Source organism: Podarcis gaigeae (genome assembly GCF_964106915.1).
Source record: "Podarcis gaigeae genome assembly, chromosome: 4".
Lineage (NCBI taxonomy): Eukaryota > Metazoa > Chordata > Lepidosauria > Squamata > Lacertidae > Podarcis > Podarcis gaigeae.
This window is the reverse complement of record NC_139677.1, coordinates 46,403,905-46,417,495: the sequence shown is the minus strand read 5'-3', so window position 1 is coordinate 46,417,495 and position 13,591 is coordinate 46,403,905. Positions and strand designations below refer to the sequence as shown.

The following is a 13,591-nucleotide window of genomic DNA, read 5'->3' as shown; positions in this document are numbered from 1 at the left end:
TGGTCCTCTGAGCTGTCCAGGAGGTCAGAGTCTAGGCCTGCCTAGTGAATTGGCCTATTGCAAGCAGGCTCGGGGTCAGCCTCTTCCTGGGAGGTGGGACCAACTGAGGCTAGTAGGCTTCACTTGGGTCCACTCTTTGGGTATTTAAAGCAGCCTGCCCCTGCTCCCTCATGCAGTTTCCTTGTTAGATCTAATCATAATAACCCTCAAGAGCTCTTTCAGGATATTAACATACCAGTTGCAAATGAGTATCAGATCGTGTGATTATCATATCATTATCATGACATCTTTTGTGTCATTCATTCAATGCTAATAGCAAAAGCCCCAGGACTAGATGGTTTCTGATAGAATGGTATACGAGAATATTTATTTCCCATGTTACAATATAAATATTTTTTATGTCTAACAATGTATGAAGCTAATCTCTAAAATTTATTTGATCCAGGAAGAAACGGACACAATATTGTTTTAATATCTACACAAAACCACCAGCAAAGACTATATAAAGATCTGAAGTTGTGCCACTAATATGTGGATGATACCTAACTCTTTTTCTTCTCGCCATCATATCTCAGGGAAGCTGTGGAGAGACTGAACCATTGCCTGAGGACTGCGATGGAGGCCAACCAAATTTAATCTTAATCTTGGTTGTAGGATTTTGTCCCAAGGCAAATTGGGCATATTCAGAGAGATATGGGCATTGGACAAGTCAGATACAGCAGCCATGGATTGTTACAGGTCAGGTTTGACGGCTCAGACTCTGGGCAGACCTTAGTAATACAGCACCCTGTGCGAAGCCAAAATTTGCTCCCCCCCACCCCCACCCAGCAGTCATGCCGCCTTCCCAAAGTCTGGTGAGTGAGGGACCAGGCTTTGGAAATGGGGCTGAGGGCTCTGCCAGTGTCTTAGAGTGTCTTCTGTCTCCTTCCCAAACCTGGGAAAGTGCTAACTAGGTTTTGGGGAGGTTGTGTGAGGTCTCTAGGACCTTCCCAGAGCCCTCACACCTCTTTCGTGAAGCAAGTATTTACTAGGCTTTGGGAAGGAGCACTCTGTACAAAGCAGGCAAACTTGGCCCTCCAGATGTTTTGGGACTACAACTCCCATCATCCCTAGCTAACAGGACCAGAGGTCAGGGAAGATGGGAACTGTAGTCTCAAAACATCTGGAGGGCTGAGTTTGCCTATGCCTGGTACAGAGGAAGTAGTCACGCTGCCCTAAATCCGCCTTTGTCAGAGTGATTCAGGGTTGGAGCGTCAGACAGGAAAGAGGCAGGCATTGGGTGGTAAAATTTGAGTGATGTATAGTGGTTCTGGAATTAAGGAAGAAATAGGCATAATTCCTTATCCCCTTCACTGCCAGTTGGAGCTTTCTGCTAGGAGCTCAAAGTGTTCTTTAGATGAAAGGAGCATTTCTACCCACAATTTGTTTGACAGAATTGTTACAACATTAACATTTTTTCTGCATACTTGATTAAGATTCAACTAAGCCCCCATGTTCAGGGTTAATCATGAATAGTAGAACTTACATATATCTTCAATTTAGCAAATGTCTGACATATTGTGTATTTTTGCTAGTGCTAGTACCTTCAAAACCAGTATAATTTAGACATTACTGGAGTGAAAATTATAGCAAAGAGATATAAAGTGTGATTAGATGCTGTTTGTACTTTATTGATTCCCCCCCCTAATCCATTTCCTTCAATTTATAAACTGTTAGATCTAATAAATGAACGTTCACCTCTATCAAGAGTCTTAATAAATTGGAACAAGCCAGTAATCAAGCCTAACAACCATAAGGAGAATGAACCTGTACTACAAGGTTGACTGTTCCAGGTGAATATTAATTTTTATTAAGTACCTAAGGTTAATCATAACTGTCAGTTTGTCAGGAATAATCACTGCTAAATTGAATTCTGTGCTAAAAGAAATTCAATCATATTTAAGCCAATGTCAAATAACAAAACCAAACAACAACAACGACAATAATTAGTAGCAATTGTAGTAGTTTTCACTTTGGATCCAAATAAAGATATTAACAATTGCCATTTTTATTTCACATATTTATATCTTATGATGTATATCTCTAATAAGCTGAAATACTACAGTTTTGAAATATACCACATATTTGTGGGGTATTTCAGGAAAATGGGAAATTGCATATCTGCAGAGTATATTTATATGATTAACCTTGAGTATAGCGCAGCTAATATCATTAACATCTCAACAGTAGTGGTCCATGAGCAGCATTGCAGAAGCAGTGGTAAGGGCAATGCAGTGGCAAGGTTGGGAAAGCTCTGGTCTGGTACCAATAGTGTCCCATAGATTTACATGCACCAGTGGGGCAGCAATACTGCCAACCTGCAGCTCCCTTAACCCTTGCATCCTCCTTCTCCCATCCCGTGTGCTCCCGTTTCTTCACATGCCGTTGTTAAATTTTAGCATCTTATGGGGAACAATGCACAAGTTTTTATAGGGTGGGGGAACTGTTTATTCTTACTGGCTAGTGAATAATTGTACAATGTTTTGTCCATTTACATGTGTTTTATCTCTTGCTGAATAAATCATTACTATGTACTTAATAATGTTGAAAGAATGGACTGGTCAGAGCGTATGTACTTTGAACGCACAATGAGAAATTTCTTCTGCAGACACCAGTAGCAGAAAATACATTTACACTATTTCCTAACTAATGTTTTAACACCAGGTGCTTCTATCAAGCCCTCTGGATACAGTGGTGCCCCGCAAGATGAACGCCTCGCAAGACGGAAAACCCGCTAGACGAAAGGGTTTTCCGTTTTGGAGGCGCTTCACAAAACGAATTTCCCTATGGGCTTGCTTTGCAAGATGAAAATGTCTTGTGAGTTCCTGCGGTTCCCCCCCCCCTTCCCCCTTTTTCTAAGCAGCTAAGCCGCTTATCAGCTGATCCGCTAAGCTGATAAGCCGCTAAACCGCTAATAGCGCTAATCCGCTAAGCTGTCAATGGGCTTGCTTCGCAAGACGAAAAAACGCTATACGAAGAGCCTCACGGAACGGATTAATTTCGTCTTGCGAGGCACCACTGTACTACAAATTTTAGATTCTGTTAACCAGGAAGTGTTGAAAAAATGACTTCTCTAGGTCACTGAAAATAAATAAAGATCTGTTACAATGTCATCCCCAGAAAGTAGAATTAAACTGATCTAGATTTAGACGGATCTGTTTAGGACACACTCCTATGAGACACTGACAGAAGTACACATGTGTGGTTTAAAGCGTTTCTTAAATTTCTTGACCTGATCTGCAATGGTATTGTTGTAGAATAGTAATATTTTAGTAACTCCCCCCCCCCCCGTATTTTAATATAGCACTTATATTGTAATTTGAAACATTCATAGTTTAGTGTAAGCCCCACTGAACAAGAGGACATATATAGAAATATTCCTGGTCAAACAACAGTGCTGAATTACATATGCATAGGCATATTTTCTTCTGACTATGGCCCCCTCTAGATATCCTTTTTATTGAGCATTCCTGATTAATTGTGTTCATGATTCTATCAAGGTGGTCATACGTGATCCTGCTTTCAAGACTACTTGCTCCTGCAAAAGTTTTGGAATCGTCTTACTGCTTCATTTCTAGTCAGTGTATATCCTGTAATTTTCTGCTGAAATTCTGTAACTGCAAATTTTCTGGGGGATTTCTTCTTTTCCCACCTTTGTTGCATCATAGCTATTCTGGACAGCAACAAGGTAGTAGTAGCATTGGGGAAACATTACAGAAGAACTAATAATAAATGCACCACCAATGCACTGTTAGTGTGCCAATAATATGTTGCAGAATACACCTGCAATAAAACATCAGTTTGGAGAGGCCCAATGACTTGTCTGCATCATTTACACATCCTGATCCCCTCAGTTGTTCCCTTTAGCATGTTTTACTCTAGCTGTTTTATAGGCTTACCTATTATATACGAAGGATTGGAATCAGCGAGTCTTCTTTTCGCTGTTCTTTGGTGATCTTGTGCTTTGACTGCGTTCTTCCTTTTTGTTGCCTTTATTTTAACTTTGTTTCAAATTAAAATTCCATGGATTTTTTTATATATATAAAAAAGGGTATATGGAGAGGCTTGCTTGCTTACCTCCATCTAGTTCTTCAGCACCAAAATGATTCCTGTAGAATAGCATAATCTCAATCTTGTAGCACTTGTAGATAGTCACTAAACAAACAAGTAGCAGCAGAATAGCACCAAGCCCGCCAGCAAGCTCAACTGTATACATCAGCTCTGCAAAGAATTATAAAACTTAATAACCACCACATTCTGAACTAAAAGCAGCCATTTATTATCATGTTGTGGGGGCAGAAAATGCTGTCAACAGTTAAAAAATACATATTTAGATATTCTGTCTGTAGAAAGAGCATGTGTTTTACTAGTTTGTCACAGGTATAACACCATTTTTTACAGGAAGCAACAACCATGGTTATCTTTTTGTTGTACACAACAGTCTTGTGATATGCACAACTGTTTACATATGCGGTTGCATTGTTCAAGGAGTTTTTGTCAGTCATGTAGGATGAAGCTAAATATATACTTTTTTCAAAATTTAAATATGTGAAGACAAATTATTTCATGTCTTCCAGTGTCTCATGGATCGGTTGTGTTTTAATATCTCTGACACCATTCCCTGTTGATATGCAATTCATCTTCCCTTCTCAACTCTCCATAAACAGGTTTGCCTTTTCTCTCTCTCTCTTAGATGTTGCAAATCACCCCAATTTGTCATTTCTGACATTCAGAACTGGAACGTGACCACTTTCTTGTGTTATGTTGTACCACTGGAGATTGCATGATGGATTGATATCACTGTCATGTAGGTTAGTTTTCAAGGATGAAAAAAAAATATCCACACAACTCAAGACAAATGTAATCATACTGTCTGTCAACAGTAATCTCCTTGGTAATATCACTTATCGGATAATAACTGCAAGTGTTAAAGTCATCATTGCCCATTGCCCTCACAATTACCAAGCAGTTGCATACGAGTGACCATACTATTATTCCTGCTGCTGTTAAGACAGGAAATGAGGGGTGGTAAAATGAAGAGAAGCATTGCTAAATGTCATAAGGCTGTTGTATTGTTTCACAAGCTGTATTGAAATTAGAGATGAAGAATAGTCTGTCATGCTAAAAAATAAAAAATTGAAATACATTATTGCTTGTAATATTGCTATCATTCAGCCTAGAAAAATGGCTGTGGCTCAACATAAAAAAAAGCTTTAAAATACTGTTTGGCAGATGAAAAGGGAAAAGAGAATGCAGAATTAAAGGACTTTGTTGTGCATGCACTAGAGATTAGTGATTTTTGCAAAAAACAACAACTATTATATTTATCTACACCCTGCCTCTCCCTCAAGGAGCTTAAGGTGCCCTGCATGGTATGCTCCATATTTCATCATCACAACAACCCTATGAGGAAGGCAACTGTGAAGCTAAGTACTTACCCACAATATGTTGGGCTGCAACATTCTGTTATACATATCTAGGGCCTGACCTGGAAGTTTATTGGCGTGACCATGAATAAGTGAAGTGAGCCTGAGTTCCATTATCAGAGGGTATGTGTACCTTCTATTATACCCAGTGATGGCATAATTACTATTCACTATTTATCAGTTAGGTTTAAAACAAAACTCAAGAGCCTGGATCATCAAGAGTACGCTAGTTCATGAAAACGTATTATATTATAAATGTGGTACTCTTTAAGGTGTCACAAGACTCCTTGTTTGTGATAGAGCCAACTGACACAACTGCCCCTTGGAAATTTTTGACAGGGAATTTTATCCCATTGTCATGTGTGCTATATTGTCGTGGTTTTTGTTTAGTATTTGCTGCTATAACAATTCAATATCATATATTTCAATTATAGAAATACAAAAGCTAGAGGGGGGGAAACATAAGCAATAATAGTTATTTCCACTGCCTAGGTATGTTTATGCTTTTATTACTGAGATGCATGCAACTGCTATAAAGGCCTCAGTGTTCTCTAGAAGACAATAAAATGTAATTAAATATTATTTTTGCTTTTTTGCTTTTTTAAAAAAAGGATTTATTTAACACACCGTTCTCTTAAGAATGGTAATGTAACCTCCTTTATATTCTACAGTTTTAAGATCAGGAGTGTTGGTTCCACATATTTGGAATATTTCTTATCTATAGGGAAAAGATGTTTGTTTTCCTCAAATAAATAAACCCACAACAGTTTCATTAGAATAGTAATAAAATGGCTTAGAAAATAAATGGAAATGGAAATTGTACAGCACTGGCTTACTACATTGCTGTTTATCTTTTTCTGCCACATGTGATGCAGCCGTTCAGTGGTAACCAGAAGATGGGGATTTAATGTGCCAGGTTGCTAGGTGCAAAATACACCATTTATATGCCTGCTGTAATGATGATGCATTAAGACAAGGGAAAAATACTAGTATAGAGAAACTAGATTATAATTATTACAAGATCAAAAAGAAAAAAAATCATGAAGTTTTTTTTTAAAAAAAAATAATTATTGTGTATGTTACTGAATGCTTATGCTACTAAACGCATCTCATTAGGGACCATAGGATGCCTCATTTGAAGAACACTTTCATGCACTTTTAACAGTTAAAACTATAAAAAAAACCTATCATATATTTGCTTCCGTTCTGATGAAAGTACACTTAGGTCCCACTGCAATCAACAGGATGTAAGTTTGCTTAATTTTACTCTAGATTGCACTCAAACCCTCCACTTCTCACACATTGCTTGCTAAACCAGAATCAATCTGGAGAAACTGAGAGTATTCTCTATTGACCTTACTAATTGCACCAAATGCTTTTCATTCCAGAAGCAATGTAACATCCCATGCTCCTACATTACTTCTAGCATGGCATGTGTCCAACACAAAATCCACTAGTTGGTACATGTATCCAATCCAAAGGAGTCCCATGACTCTCACCACCCAAAAATATATGGAACTTACCTGATTAAATCAGTACAGTTGGAAGGCTGTGGTCACATGACTTTACAAAATGTAAGCCAGCGTAGCTTGACATATCCAGTATTGTCAATGAACTCTTGCCTTATGCTTATGCAAAATGCCTTATGCCTTATGCAAAATGTTGCCTTGTTGTTACAGGGCTGCTACATTTTGCATTACAGCCGTTCCTTGGACGTCAAACAGAAGCCGTTCTGGAAGTCCGTTCGACTTCCAAAATGTTCGAAAACCAAACCACGGCTTCTGATTGGCTACAGGAAGCTCCTGCAGCCAATCGGAAGCCGTGGAAGCCCCGTTGGACATTTGGGTTCCAAAAGAATGTTTGTAAACCAGAACAATCACTTCTGGGATTGCGGCGTTCAGGAGCCAAAACATCTGAGTTCCAGGGCATTCAGGATCCAAGGTATGACTGTTTTGTTGCAGGGCTGCAGCAGCTGCAAGTATTATTACTTTATTTGAAAGTCCTGGAAGTGATAGATTATTATTTTTTAAAAAAATAATAATTTCCCACTACAAGGGGAAGGAGGGAAGAAAGAAACAAGAAGTGCACACCATTTCATATCTGTTTAGACTTTGTGTTATGACATTAAATCACAGGCCTTGCCCTGTTTAAGGACTGAGAGAGCTCTGAAAACTGCAGAGGAAAATTACCAGGCATTTCCTTGGGGAAATGGCATTCTGTTAAACACAACAAATGAATGAGTGCTGAAGAGTTACATTTGAGGGCAAAGCAATCATTAGTTACAGGCAATTAACAATAGTCTTGCGGTAGCACAAGCCTGGATCTACTCTAATGGAAAAGTCCATTGATTGCTTTTCAGTTGTAGATTTTTTAAAGAAATAAATTGCTTCAATTTGAAACAAGATTTGCTACAAGCTTTCTGACCAATTGCTACACTTGTTTTCTTATCAAGATAGTTTGACCACAGAACCCAGTGAAAGAAACAGCTAATTAAAATAAAGTACCGCTATTCTCTAGACATATTGAATGATATCATGGGTAATAAATGCATTCATTTTACACTAATCCTACCATAATTATCAGATGTACTTCTGGGATATCTTTGATCTGCACCTGGTTTTAATTTTTGATAAACTTCTCAGTAGTGTCACAGAGGTAATTTACTTATCATTAACTGCACTTGCACAGAGAAGTAAACAAATGGAAGAGTGCTCTCAGAAGCTTCCACCCACTACTGATTGAGTTTTTGAGAGTCTTTATATCCCCTACTTATCACATGCAAAGATGCTTTTGTATTAAACACTAGACTGCAAAAATATGACTAAAGTTCCCAAGTATGTAATTATCTCTTCCCTCACACACACCACTTAAAATTGTATCTATTTTACAGAGTTACCCTGGTCCCTAAACTACAGTTCCCTGCAGCCATTGGGACCATTTGCATAGCTCTATCTAAATAGTGATTGGATTAAAAACAGAGAAACACATTTTTAAAATTTTCATTCAGTTTGCTCAGCCTTTGCCTTCCTTCATTAAAGATGCAAATTTTGACATGACAGTGGAAACCCAGTTCTAGCAATCTAGAAACTCATCTCAGTTCTAGTCATGAGTATTTTGAACACAGTGATGGTGAGAAGAACAAGCATGGGAGTTGATCTCAAGAAAATAACAGTACTACAAAGCATGAGGGCCTTCAGCCAAGCACTACGTTATATTGCACTGCAGCCTCTCCATGATTGCCTCACTTTATGAGGAGCTGCAGTGCTGAATGGTGGTTGGCTGTCCTGATGAGCTGCTGTAGGGACAGTCTCAAATCCCAACCTCAAAATGGTCTGCTGAAAACACCAGTCACCAACCAAGCTTCAAATTACAAGAAAGGAGATTCTGACTAAACAGCAGGAAGAATTTTCTAAGTAGGAGCTGTTTGGTGGTGGAATGGATTCTCTCGGATGGTGGTGGACTCTCCTTCCATGGAGGTTTTGAAGCAGAGCAATGGCCGTCTGTTATGGATGCTTTAGTTGGGATTCCTGCATTGCAGGCTCCCAGTACTTTTTCAGGCACAGTTCAAAGTGTTGGTGCTGAACTTTAAAGCCCTAAACGGCCTCAGTCCAGTATACATGAAGGAGTGTCTCCACCCCCATTGTTCAGCCCGGACACTGAGATCCAGCACCGAGGGCTTTCTGGCGGTTCTCTCACTGCGAGAAGTCAAGTTACAGGGAACCAGGCAGAGGGCCTTCTCAGTAGTGGCACCCGCCCTGTGGAACGCCCTCCCACCAGATGTCAAAGAGAACAACAACTACCAGACTTTTAGAAGACATCTGAAGGCAGCCCTGTTTAGGGAGGCTTTTAATGTTTGACACACTATTGTATTTAATATTTTGTTGGAAGCCGCCCAGAGTGGCTGGGGAAACCCAGCCAGATGGGTGGGTTATAAATAAATTGTTGTTATGATTATGATTATGATTATGATTATGATTATGATTATTATGATTATTATTATTATTATTGCTGCTGCAGGGGGTTGGACTAGACAACACTTGGGGTCCCTTCCAACTCTACAATTCTATGATTCTATGAATGTGTTTTCTCTCAATTCTCATCTGGAAAATGGAGTAGAATTATCTTTCTTAACCAGCATTAACTATGAATAATTTGCAAAAAAGAATTTGTTTTTCTAAAAATACAACACATGGATGTATAAACCACTTTGAGGTCGTTTTCTACAATCAAGTAGTATATACATTTTGTAAAATAAATAAAGCTTTGTAGTCTGAAGTTTTAAGGCAGTAGACTATTGTTTCTATTACGATATTCTAATTGCTCATAACATTGGGAACAATTAATAGATGTTGACACATAAAGTACGTTACCACCACATCATGCATTTGTACCACCTTTAGAAAAATCAGCCATTTTGCAGAATTGTGCTCTATTATAGTGAAAAGATCTGGAATTTCTTAGATCTGCAGTTGCTGCTATAAAACAGCTGCTACAATAAAACAGTTGCTGCTTTTTGTCCACTCAAGTCCTATTCCTCACAATCACTTTGTGAAGTATAAGGTATAATTGATTCCTAATGACTGAAGAAGCTCATGAGATCAGCAGTTTAAGCTGGCTGTAGCTCTGCACTTGCAAAACAGTCTGGTATTTTCATTCTGGTTATAGTTTTGCCAGTGATTTTACCAGCAGCAAAAGCATTAAGGCCTACCCACTGGTTGAATTGCAAGTTCACAGGGCTGGCACCTGCTAGCCTTATCCCCAGCAAGCTTGCCAACCACCACTCACATGTTCACAGAGAAGATCTGAAGAACGAAGGTCCATCATCACCATATGAATTCAAACATCTGAACAGGGTATCAAGACCACAGTATTTTTTGCAGGTAAAAATTACTGTCCTCATAAAACAAGTATGCTGAATAATGCGAACCCCCCAGTTATTGGTCTGAAGTATAAACTGAAAAGACATAGGGGGGAATTGAACATCAAGCTAAGGTGATCATTCTATCAGGTCAAACATTTTGGCATGACAGAGTAATTCCCCACTGTGGGCTGTCCTGACCCCAGAAGCCAGTTTTGGGTGGTGCAGTGTTTGTGCATGGAAGAGGGAGGGCATCATTGCGCAAAGGGAAGTCCCTGTGCAGGGCTTCCACTGAAGGAAACTATTAGTTGAATCCTACCCACAGCCTTGGTTCATAGATTTAGTAGTTTCATGTGATTTTCCCCCTTCCCTCAAAGAAGTGGGATGTCACATGAATCACTTTTCTCTGTGTTTGGATGTTCAAATACAGCATTCAGTTCACACTCAAATTATCTCAAAATGGAGACAGGAATACACATGCACATGTCATCCACCATGATACTTCAGTATTGCCTGGGCTTCATGTATGAACCAAGGCTTAGTAAGTATGAGCAAAGCTATCTTCATGGTCCCGACAGTTGTTATTGCCCTTAACCATTGCCTTAAAAAAAATATGGGGAAATACCTTATCTGGAATCTAAGGAAGTATTACAGCCTAGTAATTTAAGCTGAAAAATAAAACAGGAGTTTAACAAGCCTAGGAAACTCTACCGTGATTAACATTTAAAGAAATTATTACTATTACTACTGTCTAATCACACAGTAAATGAGGGATCATTCTTTTTTTTTACCATGGTAAGGACAAATTTCCTTCTTGAGATATTGGTGTACCCTTTTATACTCTTGAAAGCAAGTTACAGCACAATCCTATACACAAGTGACTTGGGCGTAAACCCTTTTGAACACAGTGGGCCTTACTTTTGAGTAGACATGTATAAATTTGTGCTGTCGTGCAACAACAGAATTAAGAACACTTTCTTAGGAATGGAGTGAATGAGTGAAGCAAATTCCTACAAGTGCTAACTTAGGAAAAGAATACAGAAGATTAAGCCATCTATCCCTGATCTTTATAGTTCACAAGTTTTCAACCAATGTGTCAGGACCTTCAGGTGGATTGCTACAAAGCTGTCACTGCCATGCTGGACACTTGCTAAAGTTACCTAGGCCAAAGGGGCACTGCACATGGGGCCTCAACTAGAATGTGTTATTCTGATGAAAAATCCATTCTAACAATTTCCGGAAGGGCTGCAATAATGTGACAGGTGAAAGGTATAAGTCTCTTCCCAATAAGGTACATATTTCTTACATGTTCCAGATCCCATACAGTAGCTACACCTCTCTTGAGGGAGTTCTAAATAGAGCAGGAGCATTCTAGTCACTTTGAAGTCTATTTCTATGGTTTTCTAGACTTCTTCAGGAACAGAGCTATCCTAGAATGCTGAAATGTTAGTTCCTAATGCCTCAAGTGTCCCTGGTTCCATTTGCCTGCTCCTTGCAGAAGTAGATTTTAGTGCGTGATGGATGGAAGACAAGGAATTTTAGCTGTTTCTGGTCAGATCAGTTACGTGTGATGGAATGGCTGTGAATGTCTATAGGGAAGGCAATAATAGCAGGTAAAAGAAAGTAGGAAAGGGTGTGAGGAAAAAAGAACTTGAAATGTGTGAGAAGGTGGAAGGTGTCAGCAGAGAAGAAAAGGCAACAGGGAAGCAGTTTGTGATAAAAAGAATTGTGAAATAAAGTGAGATAAGCAAATGGCAACAGAGGAAGGATTCAGAAAGTGCAAGGAAGAGGCAAAAAAAAGGAAGAAAGCAAGTGCCCATTGCTTAGCAGGATTTGCTGCTTGGCTGATGTGAAGGGAAAGAAATCCTCCTTGCTCTGAATGCACCAGAGAGTTCCTTCAAGAGAGTTCTCTTGCACACCTGAACAGGGTGCTAAGCCACATCTGTCTGTCTGTCTCTCTCTCTTACACACACACACATATGCCAGCTGAGTGGTTGGCAGAGGAGAAACCAAGTTATCTTTTGCAAGCAAAAGCAGCAAAGAAAGAAAAAGAAAGAAAGATCTTTTATGTGACACAAACTGAATATAGCATCACTTAATAACTTTGCCATATTTACTAAGCTTAGCTTTTAGCTTGAAGATAAGAATAAGCCATTTTATTTTATTTAACAAAATGTATAGTCTGTTTGATTACAAAACCTCTGAGAGGTTTTGATAGATTCTGGAGTAAGAATCTTCATCTGTATCTGAATCACTGTTGGGACCAAAGCTGAGGAGGAGTGGAGGAACATTTATCCAGAAATTTCACACAAAAAATAATAAACTGAAACAGATCCACAGGGAGAAAATTTCTGGTGATCCATTAAAGTTTGGACATACGGGACCATTAAGACTAATTGACGCTAAGTCTAGTTTTACAAATGGCAGAGTGAGCTTTAGAACATCCATTACATATTTGTTATTGGTCTTCAACCTCATATCTGGATTTTTACCAAAGCGACATTTTTTTTTTAATATAGAGGTTTAGACAAAGAAACAGCTTTCAGGTACCGGATAACCCTGGGCAAAATATTACAGCTTCATTAGTGTCACAAGAGGGTTGCTTAATGGATTAGCTAAGATGTTCTTATAAGAGCATTTTATATAAAAATGAACCAGTGTACTATGAAAAGTAGAAGATACATGGGAGCCTACTGCTGGATCCTATGGGCATAAATTCAGAAGGTCCACTCAGTATAATGTGACTTATTCCATTGCCAATAAGTATACTATTTAACAGATGACTGTGGTGTTTTCCTCAAATTATATCTATATAAATAGATAAGTATGCCTAGATAGATAGATAAGCATAATTACTCCAGAAATAAGGGCAGTTAGTGGCTGCACTTCCAGGTGTCTAGAAAGAGCCCTGGGAGCATATAACTTGTTTTGACTAGACCTATACTTAAAAACTGAAACCTTATTATAAAAAAATATGGTCCTGTTGTTGAGCAACTTTGATGATGGGAAGAACAAAATGGTGGAAGGAGACGATGGAAGCCAAGAAACTGTCATTTGCTACAAAGAAACAGAAAGCAGCATATTTGTTCAGCTGGCATCATAATCATGGTAAAATATTGGGATAGTGTTAGAAGAAGCTTTTATCAAGGATCTGGATGGAAAAAGCAGGTTAAGAACATGAATTGAGGGAGAACATTTGAATTTTGTGCATGCACCACATTGCTAGTTTCAGTTGAAAAAGGAAGGCAAAGGTTGGGAATTGCCATGA

At 38.8% G+C, this 13,591-nt stretch overlaps 1 protein-coding gene and 1 pseudogene across 7 annotated transcripts in view; one reads left to right on the top strand and one right to left on the bottom strand.

Moving 5' to 3' along the window:
* The window catches only part of IL1RAPL1 (interleukin 1 receptor accessory protein like 1), a 642,787-nt gene that overhangs the window by 14,414 nt on the left and 614,782 nt on the right, over positions 1-13,591 (bottom strand). For 5 of the 6 annotated variants that reach the window (XM_083734319.1, XM_083734321.1, XM_083734320.1 and 2 more), the window contains one exon: positions 4,117-4,260. The exons of the other annotated variant lie outside the window; for it this stretch is intronic. In XM_083734319.1, coding sequence (XP_083590445.1) covers positions 4,117-4,260 — 144 coding nt within the window. The remainder of the gene's footprint in view (positions 1-4,116; positions 4,261-13,591) is intronic. 6 annotated transcript variants of the gene reach the window in all.
* The window catches only part of LOC310842422 (craniofacial development protein 2 pseudogene), a 243,452-nt pseudogene that overhangs the window by 52,096 nt on the left and 177,765 nt on the right, over positions 1-13,591 (top strand). The gene's annotated exons all lie outside the window — the stretch shown is intronic.